Genomic DNA, 18,108 nt, shown 5'->3' with positions numbered 1-18,108 from the left:
TTTTATTTTGTATTTGATAAGTTACTAAAATAGCACTTTTAATATATTACCTAAATTTTTGTTGTCATGTCCTCTCTCTTGCCATGTCCTGTGTAGGATTTTTTTTGTGTTGTTTTTACAATTTATAGCTACACGAATGCTTTAATTAACCCCCCAGAAAAACAAACAGTGCAATTATCAATCATTTGACTAGGAATAGTTTATTAAAGGTGAGAAAACAAAAAACAAAAAAAAGCCACAATTCATTCGTTTAATTGCTTAAAAGCTATGTACATTATAAATAATTCCACTACATTACAACCATTTGTTTTTCCTAGTCTTGAGTCCTACATATTGAGATGTTACGGTCTGAAGGGCCTGGCAGAGGGCAGAGAGGAGAGGTTCACAAAGTCCTGGGACCAGGAACATATTCATCTATTTGTCTGTTTGCACTGATCACAACAGCTGGAGTAAGTGGGTGTGTGTCTGACTGTAAATAAAAGTACCACTTCCTTGACACTGTTCAGGGGAGGACCAGAAAGTAGCTGGAGGGTGTTTCTAGGCCTAAAAACTGCTGGAGGAGGACTAAGTCTGTGCACTAACAACACATCTTAGCGCTCGGAGAGAGTGCGTGTCATTGCCGAAGCCACACGGAGGAAGTTTTTTTTTTTTCTTGTGCTTTATGATGCGGACAGTCACAGGAAGTTGTCTCTCTCGTCTGAAAAGCTCGTTCATAAAAACTCGTTCTCTCCGAGGTTGAAACACAAGCCTGGATACTGGGTTTGTGTGTGTGAGGTACTCAGTCCTTGGCCCTTCTGTTTAGTGCTAACTGCCCTGCTGAGGCTCTTGCTGCTGCTGCTGCTGCTGATGTGAAGTTGCTGGGTTTAAGTGCGAGGCGGAGGACCACAGGACCCCGACCGACGACGAGGGAACGCTCTGCGCGCTGCACATGGTCGTCGCCAGCACCACCACGTTCTCCTCCGCCACCTCCTCCACTGTCATCACTCCGCTTCCGCCGCCGGCCTTCCGGGAGCAGTCCACACATATGTAGTCCTCGTTCTCGGCCATTTCACACGACACGCCCACACAGACCTGGTGGAACCACTCGTCGCAGCCGCCGTCGCACTGCACCCAGTCCACCTGGAAATACACAACCAATTCAGACACGCGAGTGAGCTTCAAGAAGGACAACAGATTTTGATGCTCGTTAAACCAACGTGTGGCGGTGACTTGTCAGGCAAGACCCCAAAACTTCCAAACAAACAGAAATCATGTTTAATATTTAACAATAGGGGTAAAAGCCGCAGGTCAGTCATTGTTTAATTGATCTTATTTAATGGAATGCAGAGTCAAAACAGAATCTGCCAAACACTGCGAGACTGGAGACAACCATACATGATCCTCGTCCCACCCGTCATGCACTGGGATACAGTGTTTGTTTTGGGACTCAAACAAACATGGAAACTGCATACAAAAAAAACAAAATCCATACAGGCGACCAGGTCACGAATTAGATCAGTGTTTTTTTTTTTTTTTTTTTTAATGAGAGCTGATTGTGAGAAGAAAATGGATGAGGAAAATAGTGAACATTTTGTTTTAAGGAATAAATCTTTTTGGAAGTACTGAACTGAATCGCTTCCTGAAACGATCCAAGTCTCAGTTCATTTGAGCTCTCAGTCAGTTGTAAGCAAAAGTGAATGGATACACTCACCCACCAAGTGAACAAGAGACTAACATAGCCAGGAATCATGTGTCAACCCACCATGACATCACCCATTGGTTTGGTAACTCTCGTTTGGAATCCTGCAGTCTGGCATTTTAAGTGCAAAGGGAACTGAATCTCTGCCCCTTTAAATTTAACTTTCTTTTTAATTGCACTTCTGTTTTCTAAAGATGCAGAAACTTTCTAGTGTTCAAGGTAAAGTCGGAAGAGGTGTGTTTTTAGTTTGCGGCGGAAGATGTACAGAGTTTCCGCTGTCCTGATGTCGGTGGGGAGCTCATTCCACCATTTAGGAGCCGGGACAGCAAACAGTCGTGATTTTGTTGAGTGTTTAGCTCGCAGCGAGGGAACAACAAGCCGATTGGTAGAAGCAGAGCGGAGGGAGCGGGCTGGGATGTAGGGTTGGACCAGGTCCTGGATGTAGACTGGACCCGATCTGTTCGCAGCACGGTACGCAAGTACCAATGTTTGGAAACGGATGCGGGCAGCTACTGGTAACCAGTGAAGGGAGCGGAGGAGCAGAGTAGTGGGAGTGAATTTAGGAGGTTAAAGACCAGTCGAGCTGCGGCATTCTGGATGAGCTGCAGAGGTCGGATGGCGCTAACAGGTGGACCTGCCAGGAGGGAGTTACAGTAGTCCAGACGTGAGATGACCAGAACCTGGACCAGAACCTACGCCGCCTTCTGAGTGAGAAGAGGACGTATTCTCCTGATGTTGTCCCCTCACATGTTCTCCCCTCACATGAGGAAATACCAAAATCTCAAAACCACACGGCTGTTAATCATTCCAAATTCAGGTGCTGTTGGCCTGGTTCAGACCAGCAGCTTCATAATTTCATCATCCGGTACTCCACCCGCAGACCTACAGGCCTACCGATTCCTCAACTGTGATTGGCTGCCCGGCGGACATACACAAGCGGACGGACGCTGGCCACTGGTTAACTTTGTGGAAGGGGCCGCAGTGCTGTTTCTGAAAAGGACCACATCGGTGTGCCCTGTTAATATGTTATGTGTAACTCTCTTTAAGGTGTTCCAGTGCTGTTATCAGCTGTTGATATTCAATACAGCTACATGGCGAACATTGGGAGAAATGTTCGTGATTAACTCTGTTCGAAGCAAACAAAACGACAGTGTCATTAAGCAGGAGGTGTTCAGAGTATGATGTGACAAACTGCTCAGATGAGAGTACCAACCAGAATTTACAGCCTCTGTATGTGGACAGTGATGTTACTGAGGAGGGTCAAGGCTCGTCTGTCTGACATGGTGCCCAACATCAGGGCACAGTCCGTAAAGAGCTACATTTCAACATGGCATCATGCCTCATCTCATTAAGTCAGGGATGTATGATATTTCTATGCGTTTATTAAAGATAGATGACAGGAAATGAGTGGAGAGATATTTAAAAAAAAAAAAAAATACATGCAGAGGTCCCCAGTTGGACTTAAACCAGAGAAATAACCCTTAAATCTATTTGGATGTATACTTATGGTCACTCCATATAGTGTTCTAACAAATTTCTCACATTTTGTCACACGGACAGTTTGTAGCAAAGTAAAAGTTCACCAAATTCTGTCTGTGATATCTTATAGGTGAGAGGATATAGGGAGGCTGCGGCTCAGACGGTAGAGTGGGTTGCACACTAATCGGAAGGTTGGTGGTTTGATCCCGAGCTCCTCCTGTCCACGTGCCTAAGTGTCCTTGAGCAAGACACTGAACCCTAAGTTGCTCCCGATGGCGTACCATCGGTGTGTGAATGTGCTCCTGATGGCAGCACCTTGCATGGTGATCTGTCTCATTGGTGTGTGAATGGGTGAATGGAAAAACCGTGTTAAAGCGCTTTGAGACCGAAAGGTGATAAAGCGCTATACAAGCACAGACCATTTACCATATATAAATCAAAAATTATAGAATTTATTTTTGCAAAATGAAAACTTTTAAAAGGGAATAATATAATGGCAATGATTTGATATTACAAAACATATTCAATAACACTAAGATAATGATTATAAGGAGGTTGAAGTCCTACCCAATCATTTTTTTTTTCAAATGTAAAAAGTAATATTTAATAAAGCGCTTTGAGTTTTAAAAAGGTGCAAAGTCACATGGTTGCTCTGACCCCTGTTAACTGCTAACCTGTGGCGGCCCTATCAATCATCTATGATCCACCCCTTGTGCCTCTTTTACTGCGATCCAGGTCAGCATCTGAGGTGCACCATATTCCACTAACGAATCACAATAGTTAGCAGAAATATTTTTCACTAACACAGAGGAGGTGAATGACACGTGCCCTCACCTTGTCTTTGCAGGGCCTCTGGCAGTTCTTGGCTGCACACACCGCGTTCTCATCATTGGAGTCCTCGGCCCCCGACCAGTCGTACTTGGAGGGAATGTCGAGAATCTTTTTCTCCTTCCTCTTCTCCATCCCCTCCCTGATGGCTTCGGCCTTTGCGGCTGCCTTCTCCTTCCTCTTCCTCTCCTTCTCCTCCTTGGCTAACCGTTTAGCCAACTGCTTCATCTCCCGGTTCTTGTCCAGGTTGAGTTTGAGCTTCTTCTTCTTGGGCTTGCCCCCCAGGCCGAGCTCGAGGCCAACTCTTTTAAGCTCTTTGGACTTGGCCGGTCGGATTTCTCCCATTGCTGAGGCGCCACCGGCGGCCGCGGCAGCCATCAGCATGTGGTGGTGCTCGGCTCTTTCCAGCTTCCGCTTCCTCTTCTTCTCCGAATCTTTAAGTTTGAGCTTCAGAGGCTTGTCCATCAGCGAGTCTTCAGGCTGTAGAAAAATGAGATGGATCATCTTCATTTCTAATACTACAGGCAGCTTTCTCCATAATTTGACCTGCATATATGCATCTAGTTGCATCATCAGAATCAACCGATTCAAACGTGATCCTAGAATTCAATCACTAAACGTTATTGCCGTTTTTGCTGCGCAGTCAGGTTGTGTAATAGGACGACCTCCCTACCTCCATGACCTGCAGGAATCTCTCCTCAGAGGGAGGGTGCGTGGCCTGCAGGATCCTCCAGATGTGCTGGGTCTCATCCAGGGACACCTCCAGCAGGTCTCCCAGCATCATGAGCTCCTCCAGCTGGTTCTTGGCCTGCGGTGACAGCTCTAGCACTGGCGGCTCCAGGCTGCGAGGTACCAGAGGGGTCTTCCTGGGCTGCTTTCTGGGTGTGCTCAGGTCTGAAATGCAAAAAACAAATGGTGAAAATAATGAATCATTTATGCACAAAAACACCAGGGGATGACGGGTGGGCAGGCTCAACAGGACGTGAATGTGGCCTCACTTTGCACGCAGGACTTGGAGGCCGAGGAGTAGGCGTGTTCGGCGCAGAAGGACGGCGTGACAGCCGGCCACATGTGACTGACCACCTCCTCTGACTTAACGGGGATCTCCTCATCACAGAACAGGTAGGGCTTCACCTCCCCTGGGTCCTGGAACCACAGAGGCATACAAAAACAGGGTAAAATTAGAAACCCCAAAATAACCCTGCTCATTTATACAGGGCTTAAAAAAAACTCCTTTCAAATCCCGGAGCACCGCTTCCTCACATACCTTCATGTCATAACCATAAGTCTCCCTGATGTCCTCGTCTGAGTCCGTCTCCTCGTCATCGTAGTCCACAGACTGCCGCGGTGATGTGGCTCTGCTGAAACCAGACTGCTGAAAAGTTTGGATGTGGCCCTGGGGAACACACACACACATAACATTTCTATAACAATAGCACTTAATACCCAAAGTAGCAATTGTTTCATGTTATTTCAGCTCAATGCCTCCTGAACAAATGTGTATGAAAAAGTGCTTTGCATGATGCCTTCAGAAGACGCCAAATTAAAATTGTTATCAACAAATCTGCATGGTTTTCCATAATAGAAACATATATTCGGTCTTCAGTTTGTTTTATTACTACATCTTTGAGTAATCAGACTGCCATCTGACACAGCATTTTCTCTCACATTTTAGATGATCAATCCAATCTTTTGGTCTGTTTCATATTGACACATTAGTGCCCTCTTCTGGTGCATTCCACCTTTAAATCCTAAACACAGTTCAAACTACAATCACAGTCTGTACCTGAAAACAGAGTCTTACTGATGTTTTACTTGTATGAAAACAGAAATGAGGTAATCATTAAGTCCGAAGTACCTGCAGGTCCGGGTTTGCCGCAGCTTTCTGCAGCTCAGCATTGATGATCTTCTCAGTTTTCTCCCTGGCGGCCTGCTCCACCATGCGCTGGCTCAGCACAGACAGCTTCGCCAGGGCTGAGGACAGCTCCTCCGTGGCCAGAGATTGACGTGCCCGGTCCTGGTGGAACAGCCAGACCAGTGAGTATTTAGTAGAGATTAAAAGCAAACATTGTTCAAAATGAAGCAGGCGATGGTTGTCAGCTGAGAAGCGCGTGTCACTTCTACGCATACCTGCCAGCTCATGGCCCTCTCTGTCAAACACTGGAGTGCTTCTCCTTCTGGCAGACGCACCGGCAGCTTCTGCAGTGAAACCAGCAGCGACAGAATGGTCTCTAGTCTCGGCCTCCTCGACCGCTGGCACAGCGGACACAGGAATTTGGAGTCTTTGCTGTTGCTCTGCCAACCCACACCCAGCTTCTTCTGAGATCCCGTCTTCGGGAGAGGAACGCACGCTCCGTGGAACCAGTCCTTACAGAGCTCGCACTGCAACATGAAGCCGCTGGCCGTCTTTCGACACAGGCAGAACTTGACCTCCTCGATACGGTCCGCCATGGCCATCTTGGCTAAATTAGCAGCACGCAGTGAGTGGATGGCCTCCACCTCTTTCTGCTCTTTGGATTTGAAGGCCGCTACGACGGTGGAAGGGTCCCGCACCTCCTCGAGGCTCTCTTCGAGGTCGCTCAGAGTGTCAGGGTCAAAGCCACCTCGCTCCTTCTCCATGAGCTCCTTGACGCGCTTCCGCTTGCTCTTGCTGTTGCCGTAAACTCCGATGTCCACACGAGGACTGAGAACCTAGACGAGACAAAATTTATATTAATCATCCAGAGAGTGAAAATATGTTACAGAGTAACTCCATAGCACTTTTTGTTCTGATGGCCCACCTGGAGCAGCGTGTACGTGGAGTTCTTCTTGAGGAAGGTGCGAGCAGTCCTCTCCCTCCAGGATCGGGCCGCAGCGACCTGAGACTCCACCTGAGCCAGCCGATCGAGCCGGACGGGGATGGAGCGACCTCTGGCCAGGAGGCTCTCCAGCTGCTCCAGGTAGGCGAAGCTACTGCCGCTTTGGATGGCCTCCACCTTGGCTGTCCACTCCTTGGCCTTCTGCAGGGCCTCTCGAAGGGCCAGAATGTTGGGCAGATACGCTGGGATGTTCCGAGCTTCCAGCACGATGCTCTCCAGGGTCACCATGCTGTGTCGAGGCCTGGGTTTTATCAAAGAAAAGACGGATGAACATGACTCGGTGAGTAAGGACTTTTTTTTTTTTTTTTTTTTTTTGGTCAGAGGCACCAGTTGAGGTTTACATGCTTTCTACAGTTTTTAATAGTGCTCAACTACTGAAACGGTTAAATTTTTTAGTTTTTTTTTTTACTCAATGCAGAAAACGCAAATCAACTTGTGTTTGTTTACCTGGCCTGCAGGCAGGCCCGGGCCTTATCCTCCCATCTCTCAGAGACCGTGAGGATCTCTTGCAGTTCAGCCATGGCCTTCTCCACAGCGTGGTGGGGAGCCAGACCGACACCAGAGTCTATCAGCCTCTTCATCAGCTCCAGAGTGACACGGTGGGGCTCAGCAAGGGTGACACGTACCTGGAATTTGATGAAGTCAGCAAAAAAAGAAAAAAAAAAAGAGAAAAAAAGTCAGATTTCATTTCAAGAAAAATGTTTCAGTTGTTTTAAATCTCTCTTCAGCACAAACGTTTTGGTTTTTGTGATGTTAAAACTCATGTCAATCACAACAAGGAAGTAAAGTAGTCGTAGTTTATACCATCACAATTTAACTATTTCGAAACTACTCTTAAAGAACACATTATAATAACATTGTCTCATCATACCACCAACCAAACAAGTATGTTGGTTACTCCCATCATTACAGCACAAAAGCTCCGAGTGCTGTTAAATGAGGCCACAATTACAACAGATCATTATAAACCAGGCAAACGAATTGTGCATTAGTGCTGACTGAAAAATAGTATTTTCATCATCATTGTGATATGAACATGTATCAACACATCACAGACAACTGCCTGAATTGCAATGATGAAAAATGTTTGTTTTGTTTTTCATGTAACATGCATTCACACACAGCATGCAAACATTTGTCCAATCAGATGCAGTCTTGGATAACAGTTAACGTTCTGTTTAATTGTTTGGGTATTCAGGTAAAATTTGTTGAATAAAAGCATTCAGTGGCCATATTCAATATTCAATGTTTGCGGTCTAGTGTACGTATTATAGCAAAAAGCCATAGGAACTATACAGCTACTAACCATATTCAAAATTTGTTTGTCCTATGTCCTATCCTTTGTCCTATCGTCATTGCAATATTAAACCATTTCATTGCACATTGCTGATTTTCCTCATCTCGTGGGACTATTGTGCATCGAATAAAAGCCCACCTCATCGAGCCAGCGAGCCTGCTGCAGCTCCTGTTTGAGTCTGGGCAGCTGTGGCAGCTCTACATCGAGGCCACTACCCAGGTCCAAGAGTGCCTGCAGCTTGGAGGAATCGGGCATCTCGTCCGCCAGTGCCACCTGGGCTCGCTCGTGGAAGTCTTCCACATTCTCCAGCAACTCCTGAAGACGGGGGAGGTGACAGACACAGTGGGAGTCACGCATTGATGGAGCAGAGATGTTACAGGAAAGAGAGGAAAAATGAGGGAGCATGGAAGAGAAGAAAAGAAAAGAAGAGCAACATGAAGTTGGCAATAAACATACTGAAAAAGTTTAGATGTGGTTTTTAATAGCAGAATATGACCCTAGTTGGGTTCCATGTATTGACAGAGGGACTAACTTTGACTTGTCGCGCCTGGCTGATGATGCAGGGCAGCCTGTAGAGCTGGTCCACGAAGGCTTTGAGCTCATCCACAGTCAACTTGGTACGATTATGACTGCTGTCAGAGCGCAGGCGGCTGCTGGAGACGAACATGGAAAAAAACACAAACGATTCAGTTCACCTTTGAACTTGACCGGCTAAGATAATGAATTTCTAATAGATATATTTGCTGCCTACTGCTGACAAAAGCACCCTGACTGATCTATGTTCAATCAGCCCATTGCTTTTCTGTTGGATTAAATGAATGTTTTTTGTGTATCCAAGGCTGCTGACCTGTGCCTCTGCTTGCGGCTGAGCAGCAGCTGGGCAACAGAGGAGCAAGTCTCCGCCTCTTTGACCATCTCCCTCAGGCGACGGAACAAAGTGTTCTCAGGATACTTCCTGTCCTCTGCATCCTCCAGCAAAACCTTGAGCTCAATAAGATCTACGAGAGAGTCCCACACAGACAAGGGAGGGAGAGAACACAAATGTGAGTATAAATCGTCTTTACATGTAACAGCTAACAAGTCACAAATACCAATCATGCCATGGCGCAAAGACACACCATCCCAAACAATTCAATTTCAACATGTATGTATTTTATTTGAACCTTTCTTGTTTTTCTGGTCTGCAGCCAAAGCCTCTGTGACCCTCTTCGCCCAGGTGTCATAGGACTGTGCTCGCGTCTTGACGCCATACAGCATGGAGGGAAACTCCTCCAGATCATAGCGATACCTGAAATATAGCATGCAGAAATATACTTTAAAATACGGTTGATGTTGACAAGTGAATCTCGAGCACAGAACTACCGGCTGCAGCCTGACGAGACTCCATCAAATGTCAGACTTCACTTTAAAAATTGTATAACAAATTACCATGTAATTTGCATATTTTGGTTGAAAATCTCTCACCGAAGACACTTGTTGCCGAGCGGACAGTCACAGAGATCCGTTGCATGGTGGAGACAAACCAGCCGGTCGGGGCTGCAGGAACATGTCACTGCAGACAGGAAGCAGGTTGTCTTACACTTGTGGCACTGGCGCTCGTCGTCGGGAACAAGTTCGAAAACCTCCTGTTCTGACGACAGCACCCCCTGTGGGTGAGGATGAAAGAGAGCTGATGATTCAACTTTGAAACAAAAAGTTCAGGCTGTTAGAGTGAAGCTCAACTGCAGAGTAAGTTACAGAATCAAAGCCAGATTACAATCAATCACCGACACACACACACACACACACACACACACACACACACACACACACACACACACACACACACACACACACACACACACACACACACACACACACACACACACACACACACACACAAAAAGACATTCACCATTTCTTGGACAGCCTGCCGGAGTTTTGTCTCCTCCTCCATCATCTCTCCCATTTCTTTGAAGACGGCAGCCGCAAGCTCCACATCGAGGCTTTCTGGATCAGCGGCCATCTTGCAAAGCAGCTCTTCGTGGGAGAAGACGCAGTAACGGTGGAGCCGTCGGTAATGGGCAACGCACTGACGGCCCATCGGTAACTGAGAGGCATGTGTAAAAAAATGTTTTTTTAAAAAAAAAGACAAACCACCTTCAACAATAAAAAAATATTGACATTAAAATAAAATTTAGTTTAGTTAGAATTTGTTGTGTCCTCACCCAGTCGGCGGTGCAGAAGTTAACAGCCTCTGCAAAGTTGTAGCCCTGGTTGAAACCGCTGTGATAGGCTCTGGGGAAGGTCACCACAAACTCCCCTGCACACTGATTGGTCCTGTACACCTGAGGGCAGAAATACACATGTATATGAGACAAATGATTAATACAGATCACATGAAAAATAAACCAGATCATGTGTCAACCTTGCTCCTCAGTTACATACAGGGACACCATGCTCCATGAGGACATTAGGATTCATGATGGTGACCAGTTGATGGAGGAGGTCGGGTTGCGAGTCGAACAGCTCTGGAGCCAGTTTTTTCATTACAGCCTCGAGCTTCTCTGCCGCAGAGGCCGGCACTCCGTACCAAGTCTTGGGTTCACCCCTGGAGAGCAGAGGAACAGGGAGTAGTGGGGATTTTTAGATTCTTTTTGAGCATTGTTGCCTTCCTTGGACAGTCAGTACTTCAGATAGGAAACAGAAGCGCTTCGGAAGTAATAAACTAGCATTCAAATAAATAGGGTGGTGATGTTATCGAAAGTGAAATGTACAATAAGGTTAGTTCCACTTATATGCCTTGTTCGTGTGATCTCACCAGTGCAGGAAGTTGATGGAGTAACTCCAGTGGTCCTCGATGTGCCAGCAGAAGGAGGAGAAACACATGCCCACGTAGAGCCAGGGCACCTTCATGCCGGAGATGTCCACATTGATGTGGGTGAGCACCGACTGCTCCAGGACTGGCATGTTGTTCAGGTTCCAGCCTGAGTTGGCGTACTCCTGACAGGAGAAGAAAAAAATGATTCAATTCACCCGCAGGCAAATGTCCTGTTTTAAATTCATGAAACTCCCTTCTACTACATTAAAAATAATTTACTGGTTATAAACCTCTGACAATACATGTAAGGGCTTAATGAACTGGACTTATTCCAGATATTCAGAATGGTCTGAACCAAAATAGAAGGTGTGACAGGTGCCTCAGTGTTGAATGGTTGACATTTTCAGACCAATTACAAGAAGTTCAGGAGGGCTATCATTACCCTTTAAACAATAGAAGAAAAAGAACCAGAAGACATGTAAAAAATAGGGAGAGGAAGACAAAGTATTGAACTGTTTGATCAAATAAAGAAATCGTCAACTTGCAGCGCAAAACAAATGCTGAAACACATTTTCTGAGGGGAAAATAATGGCTGGTAGTAATGCCATAATAATATTAGTAAAGTGGCAACGAAATTAATCAGTTCATTTTTTTCCATTCAAACAGAAAAAGGCTACCGGCCAAATTAACAACACGTCGATGTCAGACGCAGACAACCAATTGATGTCAAGTATGAACTTTTAGTGCAACTGGATCAAATATGTACAATGGAAAAAAAAACATGAACATTTTTTCAAACTTTAGGTGTGAAAAACCGCATAAAACTGTGACCATAAATGCAACAAGGCCAAAACTACCTGCATCATCTGTGACGTGAAGGAATAATCAGAACAAGTATTAACATTTTTAAAAGTTAAATTACAACTGCTTTAGCGTTTGCCATACTTAAAATAACCGCAGCGTAATCTTATTGCAGCCTTTTTCAATAACATTAGCTCCCCAGATCCAACACAACCAGAGTTTGCCAGAACAACTCTTTTTCTCGTGACCATTCTGATTGACCAACTCTACATGAATGCTGCAGCCTTCTACTCTGCAACAGGCATTAGTATATCATTCTATATACCTTTCAAGCTTTGATTTGACTCTTCAAGAGTCTTCTCACCTCTTCATCTCCCAGTAGCCTCCTCTTGCCGTCCCTGACAGGAAAGCCACTGCCCACCTCCTTGGAGCTGATGTCAGCTCCGTACTCGACGATGACGTCTTCCTCGATGCTGCTGACCAGACGCCAGAACTCCTTCTCCACCAGCTCTGTGGGGACCATCTGGGGACATAAGGTGGACTGAATGAAACCCCCCCCCACTGCTTCATCTTATCTCTGAAAGGCCTGTGTACAATACTAACTGTTGACCTATTCCAGCTCACCGAGAACATTTTACTTACATGAACAGGCATGTTGAAGTAGTCAGACTTGAAGTGGTCGGCCATCTCTCCGAAGCTCTGTAGGCTGTACTCCCTCACAGCCTGCTCGAAGCCAAACGCCTCCCTGGGCTTACTGCACTCCTGTAAGAGAACATCAACAACGAATTCATCACAACAGAAACGTACTCCTAACTGTGATGTTCTGAGGTGTGCGAGTGGAAAAAAAAAACCATCAGCTTAAAGCACCTGAACTGTGGCTTGTTTGGGTTCTCCAACATGGCAACGTGCTCGCTAACGGCACGATATGTCTCCCTAAATATCTCTCTCCGTTTCCCCGAATTACGTTCAAGCTGAAATGTCTCCACTTTGACACTCTGGAGGCCGGTGTGGTAGATAGTGCTTGACGCACTCACAGAACAGGACTTCCAGGGAGCGTTCCAAACATGGCAGGAGGGCTGGGAGTGGTGTATTGCTGCACAAGGGGGACTTCTTTGAAGAGGACGGTGGCCAGACATAAATAAGGTAAGCTGTTTTGTTGTTATGTGCGCATGCTCTGAACTTTTTGATCACACCTTGTATATTTAAACCTCCTTTAATGTTTCTTGGAATGGCCACACAGCATTCCACCATTACCTCGGCAACACACTTGGGGCATCGCCAGTCCCCCTTGGGCACGTCCTGCAGAGGAGGGATCAGGCAGAAGGTGTGGTAGCTGTCGTCGCAGCCGTCGCACAGCAGGAGTCTGTCTTCTTCGTCGCCTCGTCCGCACACCAGGCAGAGATAGAGGTCGATCTGGGGGATCAGTGGTGCAGGAGAGAGAGAAAGATCGTCATGCCTTTAGTCAGTCAGCGTGTCACCCAAGATGTAATGGGCATCAACACTACTGGAAATACCAAACACAGTTAGATGACACTCACAAAGTTGACCTCCAGGGTCTCCTTGCGTGGTCTCATTTTGATGGCGAAGGCCTGGGCTTTGAGGTGACGCTGCTTCTTGTTGAATCCATCGTCTAAGTGAACGGGGAAACGGGGCAAAGTGAGAACAGCAAAACTCACAGTACACACGTCTGATTTGTTGCTCAGCGTCTGCCGTGTATGAAAAGACAGGACAACCCAAAACTACGCTCACCGGCTGACACGATCTCCAAGCCGACCATCTTGGGACTCGTTCCGAAGAGTTTGAGGCCTTTTGGCTCCTTGTTTTCCCTCTAGAGAAACACAGCGACAACAACAGCAGACTGTGAAACAGGGAGTTCCTACTACAAGACCAAATGTTAAGACGGCCTCCGAGGAACATGACTGCCGCAGCTGGTAATGCCAAAAGCAAATTTGCAAAGACTTAGTTTGTTTGTGTGAAATAACTGCCCTGTCAAAAATGATAAGATTGTGACAAATTTGCAACAACATCATCAAAGATTGTACTCAATGACACACATTATTACACAAAAATAAAAAGATAACCAACGGATTATTACATTTTTCAGGTTACAAATAAAACTTCCGATCTGCTGGTTTTCATGTCAACACGACACAGAAAACTTTCTTGAAGTTGCTTCGCCTCTTACCTCTGACTTTAGTCGCCTGGAGCGTCTCTCAGGCAGAAGCCGTTCTTTGGTTTGCGTCGCGTCGCATTCCCCATCTTTCTCCTTTTCCTCCTCCTCGTCTTGCTCCTCTTCCTCCCCCGCTTCCTCGCCGACTCCTTCGTCTACTTCTTCCCCATCGTTTTCCTCATCGTACAGCCGTTGGAGGCCCTGCTCGAAGCGAGAAGTAGGGTTGAGAGGAAATATGGTTTTTCAGAAGTTTTTCAAATGTACACATTCCAGGCGTTTGAAGAGATAGGGATATTGCTTAGCCCAAATGTACGAGAAACAGGTCAGACCAAGTGTGAAGCGCTTGTACGAGCGCTTGTTTTGATGCAGCTGATGTCCTGAGTGACAACGCAGCAGAATTTTTGTCATTTAGAAATGAGATTGCATCAAGGCACGAATCGAAATAGTGTTTTAAATAAGATTCATCATGCAGCCCAATGTTCTGCAATATAAAATAGTCCAAGACTGAAACATGAGTGACCCTGGCAGCAGCCATAACAACTTTGTGAAGAAGAAAAAGCGCAGTAAAAAGTAGAGAAGCGTATACATTCACATACAGGACTGTAGATTTGCACTTGGTCCAAATTTTAAGAGCTGCTGAACAAATTCATTTAAAAAAGCCTTTCATACCGATCACAATTACAGAATTATCGCTACTGTACAGTGACCATATTAAATAAACAAACAGGGGTCAGCGCCACTCACAGTTAGCGTGGCTCCAGACTGGAAGAGCTCGTAGGGGTAAAGGATTCTCTCGTAGTGTGTGCGCAGAAGCGACCCGGTGCCTCTCCCCGGTGGGAAACCCATTCGGCTGGACACCTTGGACCATATCCGCTCTTTACACACCGTCTCGAAGCCGCCCTCAGACGACACAATCTGCAGCACACGTAGGAGTCCAATGTGAGCGCTCTGCCAGCGTTAACGGTCACTAACAGCACTTACTAGTTGAATCCAAGAACATAAACGGTGAATTAAAGTGGATCTACATGCAATGTGCAGAAGTCGTCAATCATGGCATCCATCCCAACTTTGGCTGCATTTGTCAGCATCATATAGTGAATACAATTTTTTTTTAAAAGGAATTAGTTTTCTTACTGTCAGGATGCATCAACGTAAAAATCCTCCCCATTTAAAGGATCCACTAAAATCAATGTTAAGTCTAAAACCAAACAGCGTCCAAAGATCTGCCCATATTGATCTGGGTTTACCTTGCTGAGCTGATAAAGGTCCAAGATCTTCCTCTCCACATGTGGGAATCGAATCTTGGATCCCTGCAGCTCCCAGAACTTTGCGATTTGATCCAGAAAGTTGAGCTTCACTCGAGTGAGGGCCTGGGTAAGGAGAGAGGGAGGACAAATTATAAATACAGGGGCACAATATTCTGCTGAAGATCTCATTATTAGAGCTGCGCTGCCAGCCCGAAGTGAAAGACGCACACAAGCATAACTTAACGGGTGTAAGACAGAGGACACTGTAGTTAAGACCAGAGTCTGTGTATTCCGCAAGGAGCAGAATATATAACACATATGACAATATGATTTTTTTAATTTTTTTTTATCATATAAAAACAAAACTGATATTAACGTGAACGATACGATATGGCACACCCCACTGACTTACACAAAGACGGTAACGGTTGTAGCCGCAAAATTCTTAAATGATATCAAAATTAAAAATGTTACTGACAAAAACTAGCAATTGTAATGACTAGATTTTGACTAAAACTAGTAAAAAATGTAATCAAAAGACTAAAACTAAATAAATATGAGGTGCCAAAATTAACACAGCTTTTCTCAGATTTATAGACCTTTATCACAGCAGATATTTCAGCTGGTCTTTGTAGGGAAAGCACAGGTGTATTAATGATGACTGCATTACACTCCGGGGAGGTCCCGCTTTTGTGGTTGTCGATTTAGTGTCACGGTTTACGGGGACAGTTAATAAAACTGAGCCATCATTAATACACTTGTGCGTTACACCCTGTGTGCAAATCAAAATGTCCGCGGTGACATGGGGTCTTTTGATTGGGCGGCATGATGCATCTCTGAGGCGAACTCACCTCAAGCTCATTCAGTCTTTGCACTCTGGGAGTGAAGCGGAAGTTGCGAACATCGCAGGCAAACGGAGGCTGCCAATCCTGATAGACAAGAAAACAGAAACACGAGGTCTTCCCAAAACGACTCCAGCAATGACAAGAACAACGACAAAACAGAGCGGCTACATTTGTACATAAATACAACCTGTTTCAAGATTTTTTTTTTTCTTATTTCGTTCAGTCTATTCAGTGAAAGGATTGTTATTGTTAACAGGCCACGTACACACAGTTCAAGAAAATGTAAACATATTTTGATGGCTGAATAACATAAATACAGCGGTGGAAGAAGTATTAAGGTCCATTACATGAGTAAAAGTACTAAGACCACACTGTAAAAATACTCCACTACAAGTCCTGCATTCAAAACCTTACTTAAATAAAAGTATACGAGTATTACGATTAAAATATATTCAGAGTATCAAAAGTAAAAGTGCACACATGCAGTAAAAATGGTACCTGTCAGCGTTTTACTATTATATATGATGTTTTTGGATGAATAATACTTTGCATTTTACTGCCGTAGTTTTTTTTGTTTGTTTTTGTTCTACCTAATATACTGTTGGTCAATTTAATCCCCAGTAATACATCATATTATGTAAGAGCATCATGCTTGTTGCGTTGCTCTCCAAATATAGGATATATAGCTCTAAAAAGCCAACTCAGCTCATAAAAAGGGGCTCCATTTGCAGCTTTGTGACATTTTATAGCTGATCCAGGAGGGTTTTTAAAAAGTTGATTTATCAAAAGAACTAAAATTTCCTCAACCCATAAAGGAACATGTAGTCCTTCAATTCGTCAGAAACATTCAAATTCAAAGTTGGAGACACATGGATTTCACTGGACAGAAAGAAAAACTGTACTCTAGTAACTAGTAACTAGTTACTAGTAAAAGTAACTAGTAACTAAAGCTGTCAGACCAAGGTAATGGATTAAAAAGTTCAATACTTCCCTCCTAGATGTAGTGGGGTGGAAGTATAATGTTGCACAAAATGGCAATAATCAAGTAAAAGTGCAAGAACCTTAAATTCGTACTTAAGTACAGTACTCGAGTAAATCTACTTCGTGCCATTCTAGCACTGCCTAAAAAAAAAGAAAAAAGGATTAATGGTGTGACAGGAGCTACAGGCCTGAATATGGCCCTCCATCATTGCACTGTAACTTAGCTAGCCGTCAGGAAAACAAAAACAAAGGAACAGAAACCGGAACTGGTTCGTTTATTTTTTTAATTTTAAACTTTTCTGAAGAATAAAGGGAAACCAAGTCCAAAATATGTGCAGCCGGGCGCAAAGAAATTAAGCCTTATTTGACCTCTATTATTAGACTAATGGCAACTAGTAACGCCGTTGACAAAATTCACGCAGGCCCCAAGTAAACCAAACCAAGCGCTACGTACGCAGGAGAGGAACAAGACGAACAAAATCAAATGATGTTTGCGGGTTTACCTCCGGGGGTCGGATCTTGCAGATACCCGTTTTCTCTGCAATGGGTCGGATCTTGTTGATAAATCCTAAAGGATCCGAGAAATCCTCCCAACTCGGCTCAAACACCGGGCATTCAGGAGGGGGGACGAACTCCGCAAATGCAGACATGTCGGAGAGTGCTTCCGATGAAACAGTCTTTTTTTTTTTTAAAAAAAAAAAAAAAATAATAATAATATTAAATAAACTGAGTTGGGCTCAAAAGTCCATGATTATTGGCGACAATTTTCTTTTTTGAAGGAACTTCCTCCGTGTCCATCCTTCAAAAGAGACTTCAATCACTTGACATCCAAAATGTAATTTGGAAGTGACTGCAAAACAAGCAAGCTGCTGGTGCTGCTGGTGGTGCTGGTGGTGGTGGTGGTGGTGCTGTTGGTGGTGGATGTCTTCCCATCATCCGTAAACAGCAGGGCACGGCCAGGCCGGGGAGGGAGGAAGGGAGGAAGGGAGGGAGGTGGTGGAGGGGGGGAAGTCGTCTTCCTCCTCACCACTACACCCCTACCTGGGACACAGGGGCAGGGTCAGCCCGAAATGTCCTCCATTCCTTCCCTGAAAGAACAAAAAACAAAAAAAAATCCAAACTCC

At 45.0% G+C, this 18,108-nt stretch overlaps 1 protein-coding gene across 1 annotated transcript; it reads right to left on the bottom strand.

Annotated features, from left to right (window-relative positions):
* Window positions 1-181: 181 nt before the first annotated feature.
* kdm5a (lysine demethylase 5A) lies at window positions 182-18,094 on the bottom strand. The gene is made up of 28 exons (XM_069700258.1): window positions 17,488-18,094; window positions 16,010-16,087; window positions 15,159-15,281; window positions 14,656-14,826; window positions 13,927-14,112; window positions 13,491-13,569; window positions 13,280-13,371; window positions 12,996-13,154; window positions 12,384-12,503; window positions 12,106-12,264; window positions 10,941-11,122; window positions 10,568-10,730; window positions 10,348-10,467; window positions 10,035-10,229; window positions 9,605-9,786; window positions 9,304-9,428; window positions 8,988-9,138; window positions 8,673-8,793; window positions 8,279-8,455; window positions 7,291-7,469; window positions 6,766-7,084; window positions 6,116-6,676; window positions 5,844-6,002; window positions 5,253-5,381; window positions 4,984-5,131; window positions 4,659-4,879; window positions 3,992-4,465; window positions 182-1,119 (listed from the first exon to the last, which is right to left on the bottom strand). The coding sequence occupies exons 1-28, from the start codon at window positions 17,632-17,634 to the stop codon at window positions 805-807; spliced, it is 5,235 nt and encodes a 1,744-aa protein (XP_069556359.1). The 5' UTR covers window positions 17,635-18,094; the 3' UTR covers window positions 182-804.
* Between the last annotated feature and the right edge of the window lie 14 nt (window positions 18,095-18,108).

The sequence above is a fragment of the Brachyistius frenatus genome, unplaced genomic scaffold, assembly GCF_029030835.1.
Source record: "Brachyistius frenatus isolate BFR_SWC_R1_liver_20210118 unplaced genomic scaffold, ASM2903083v1 Contig_33, whole genome shotgun sequence".
Lineage (NCBI taxonomy): Eukaryota > Metazoa > Chordata > Actinopteri > Embiotocidae > Brachyistius > Brachyistius frenatus.
This window is presented reverse-complemented; position numbering and strand designations above follow the sequence as displayed.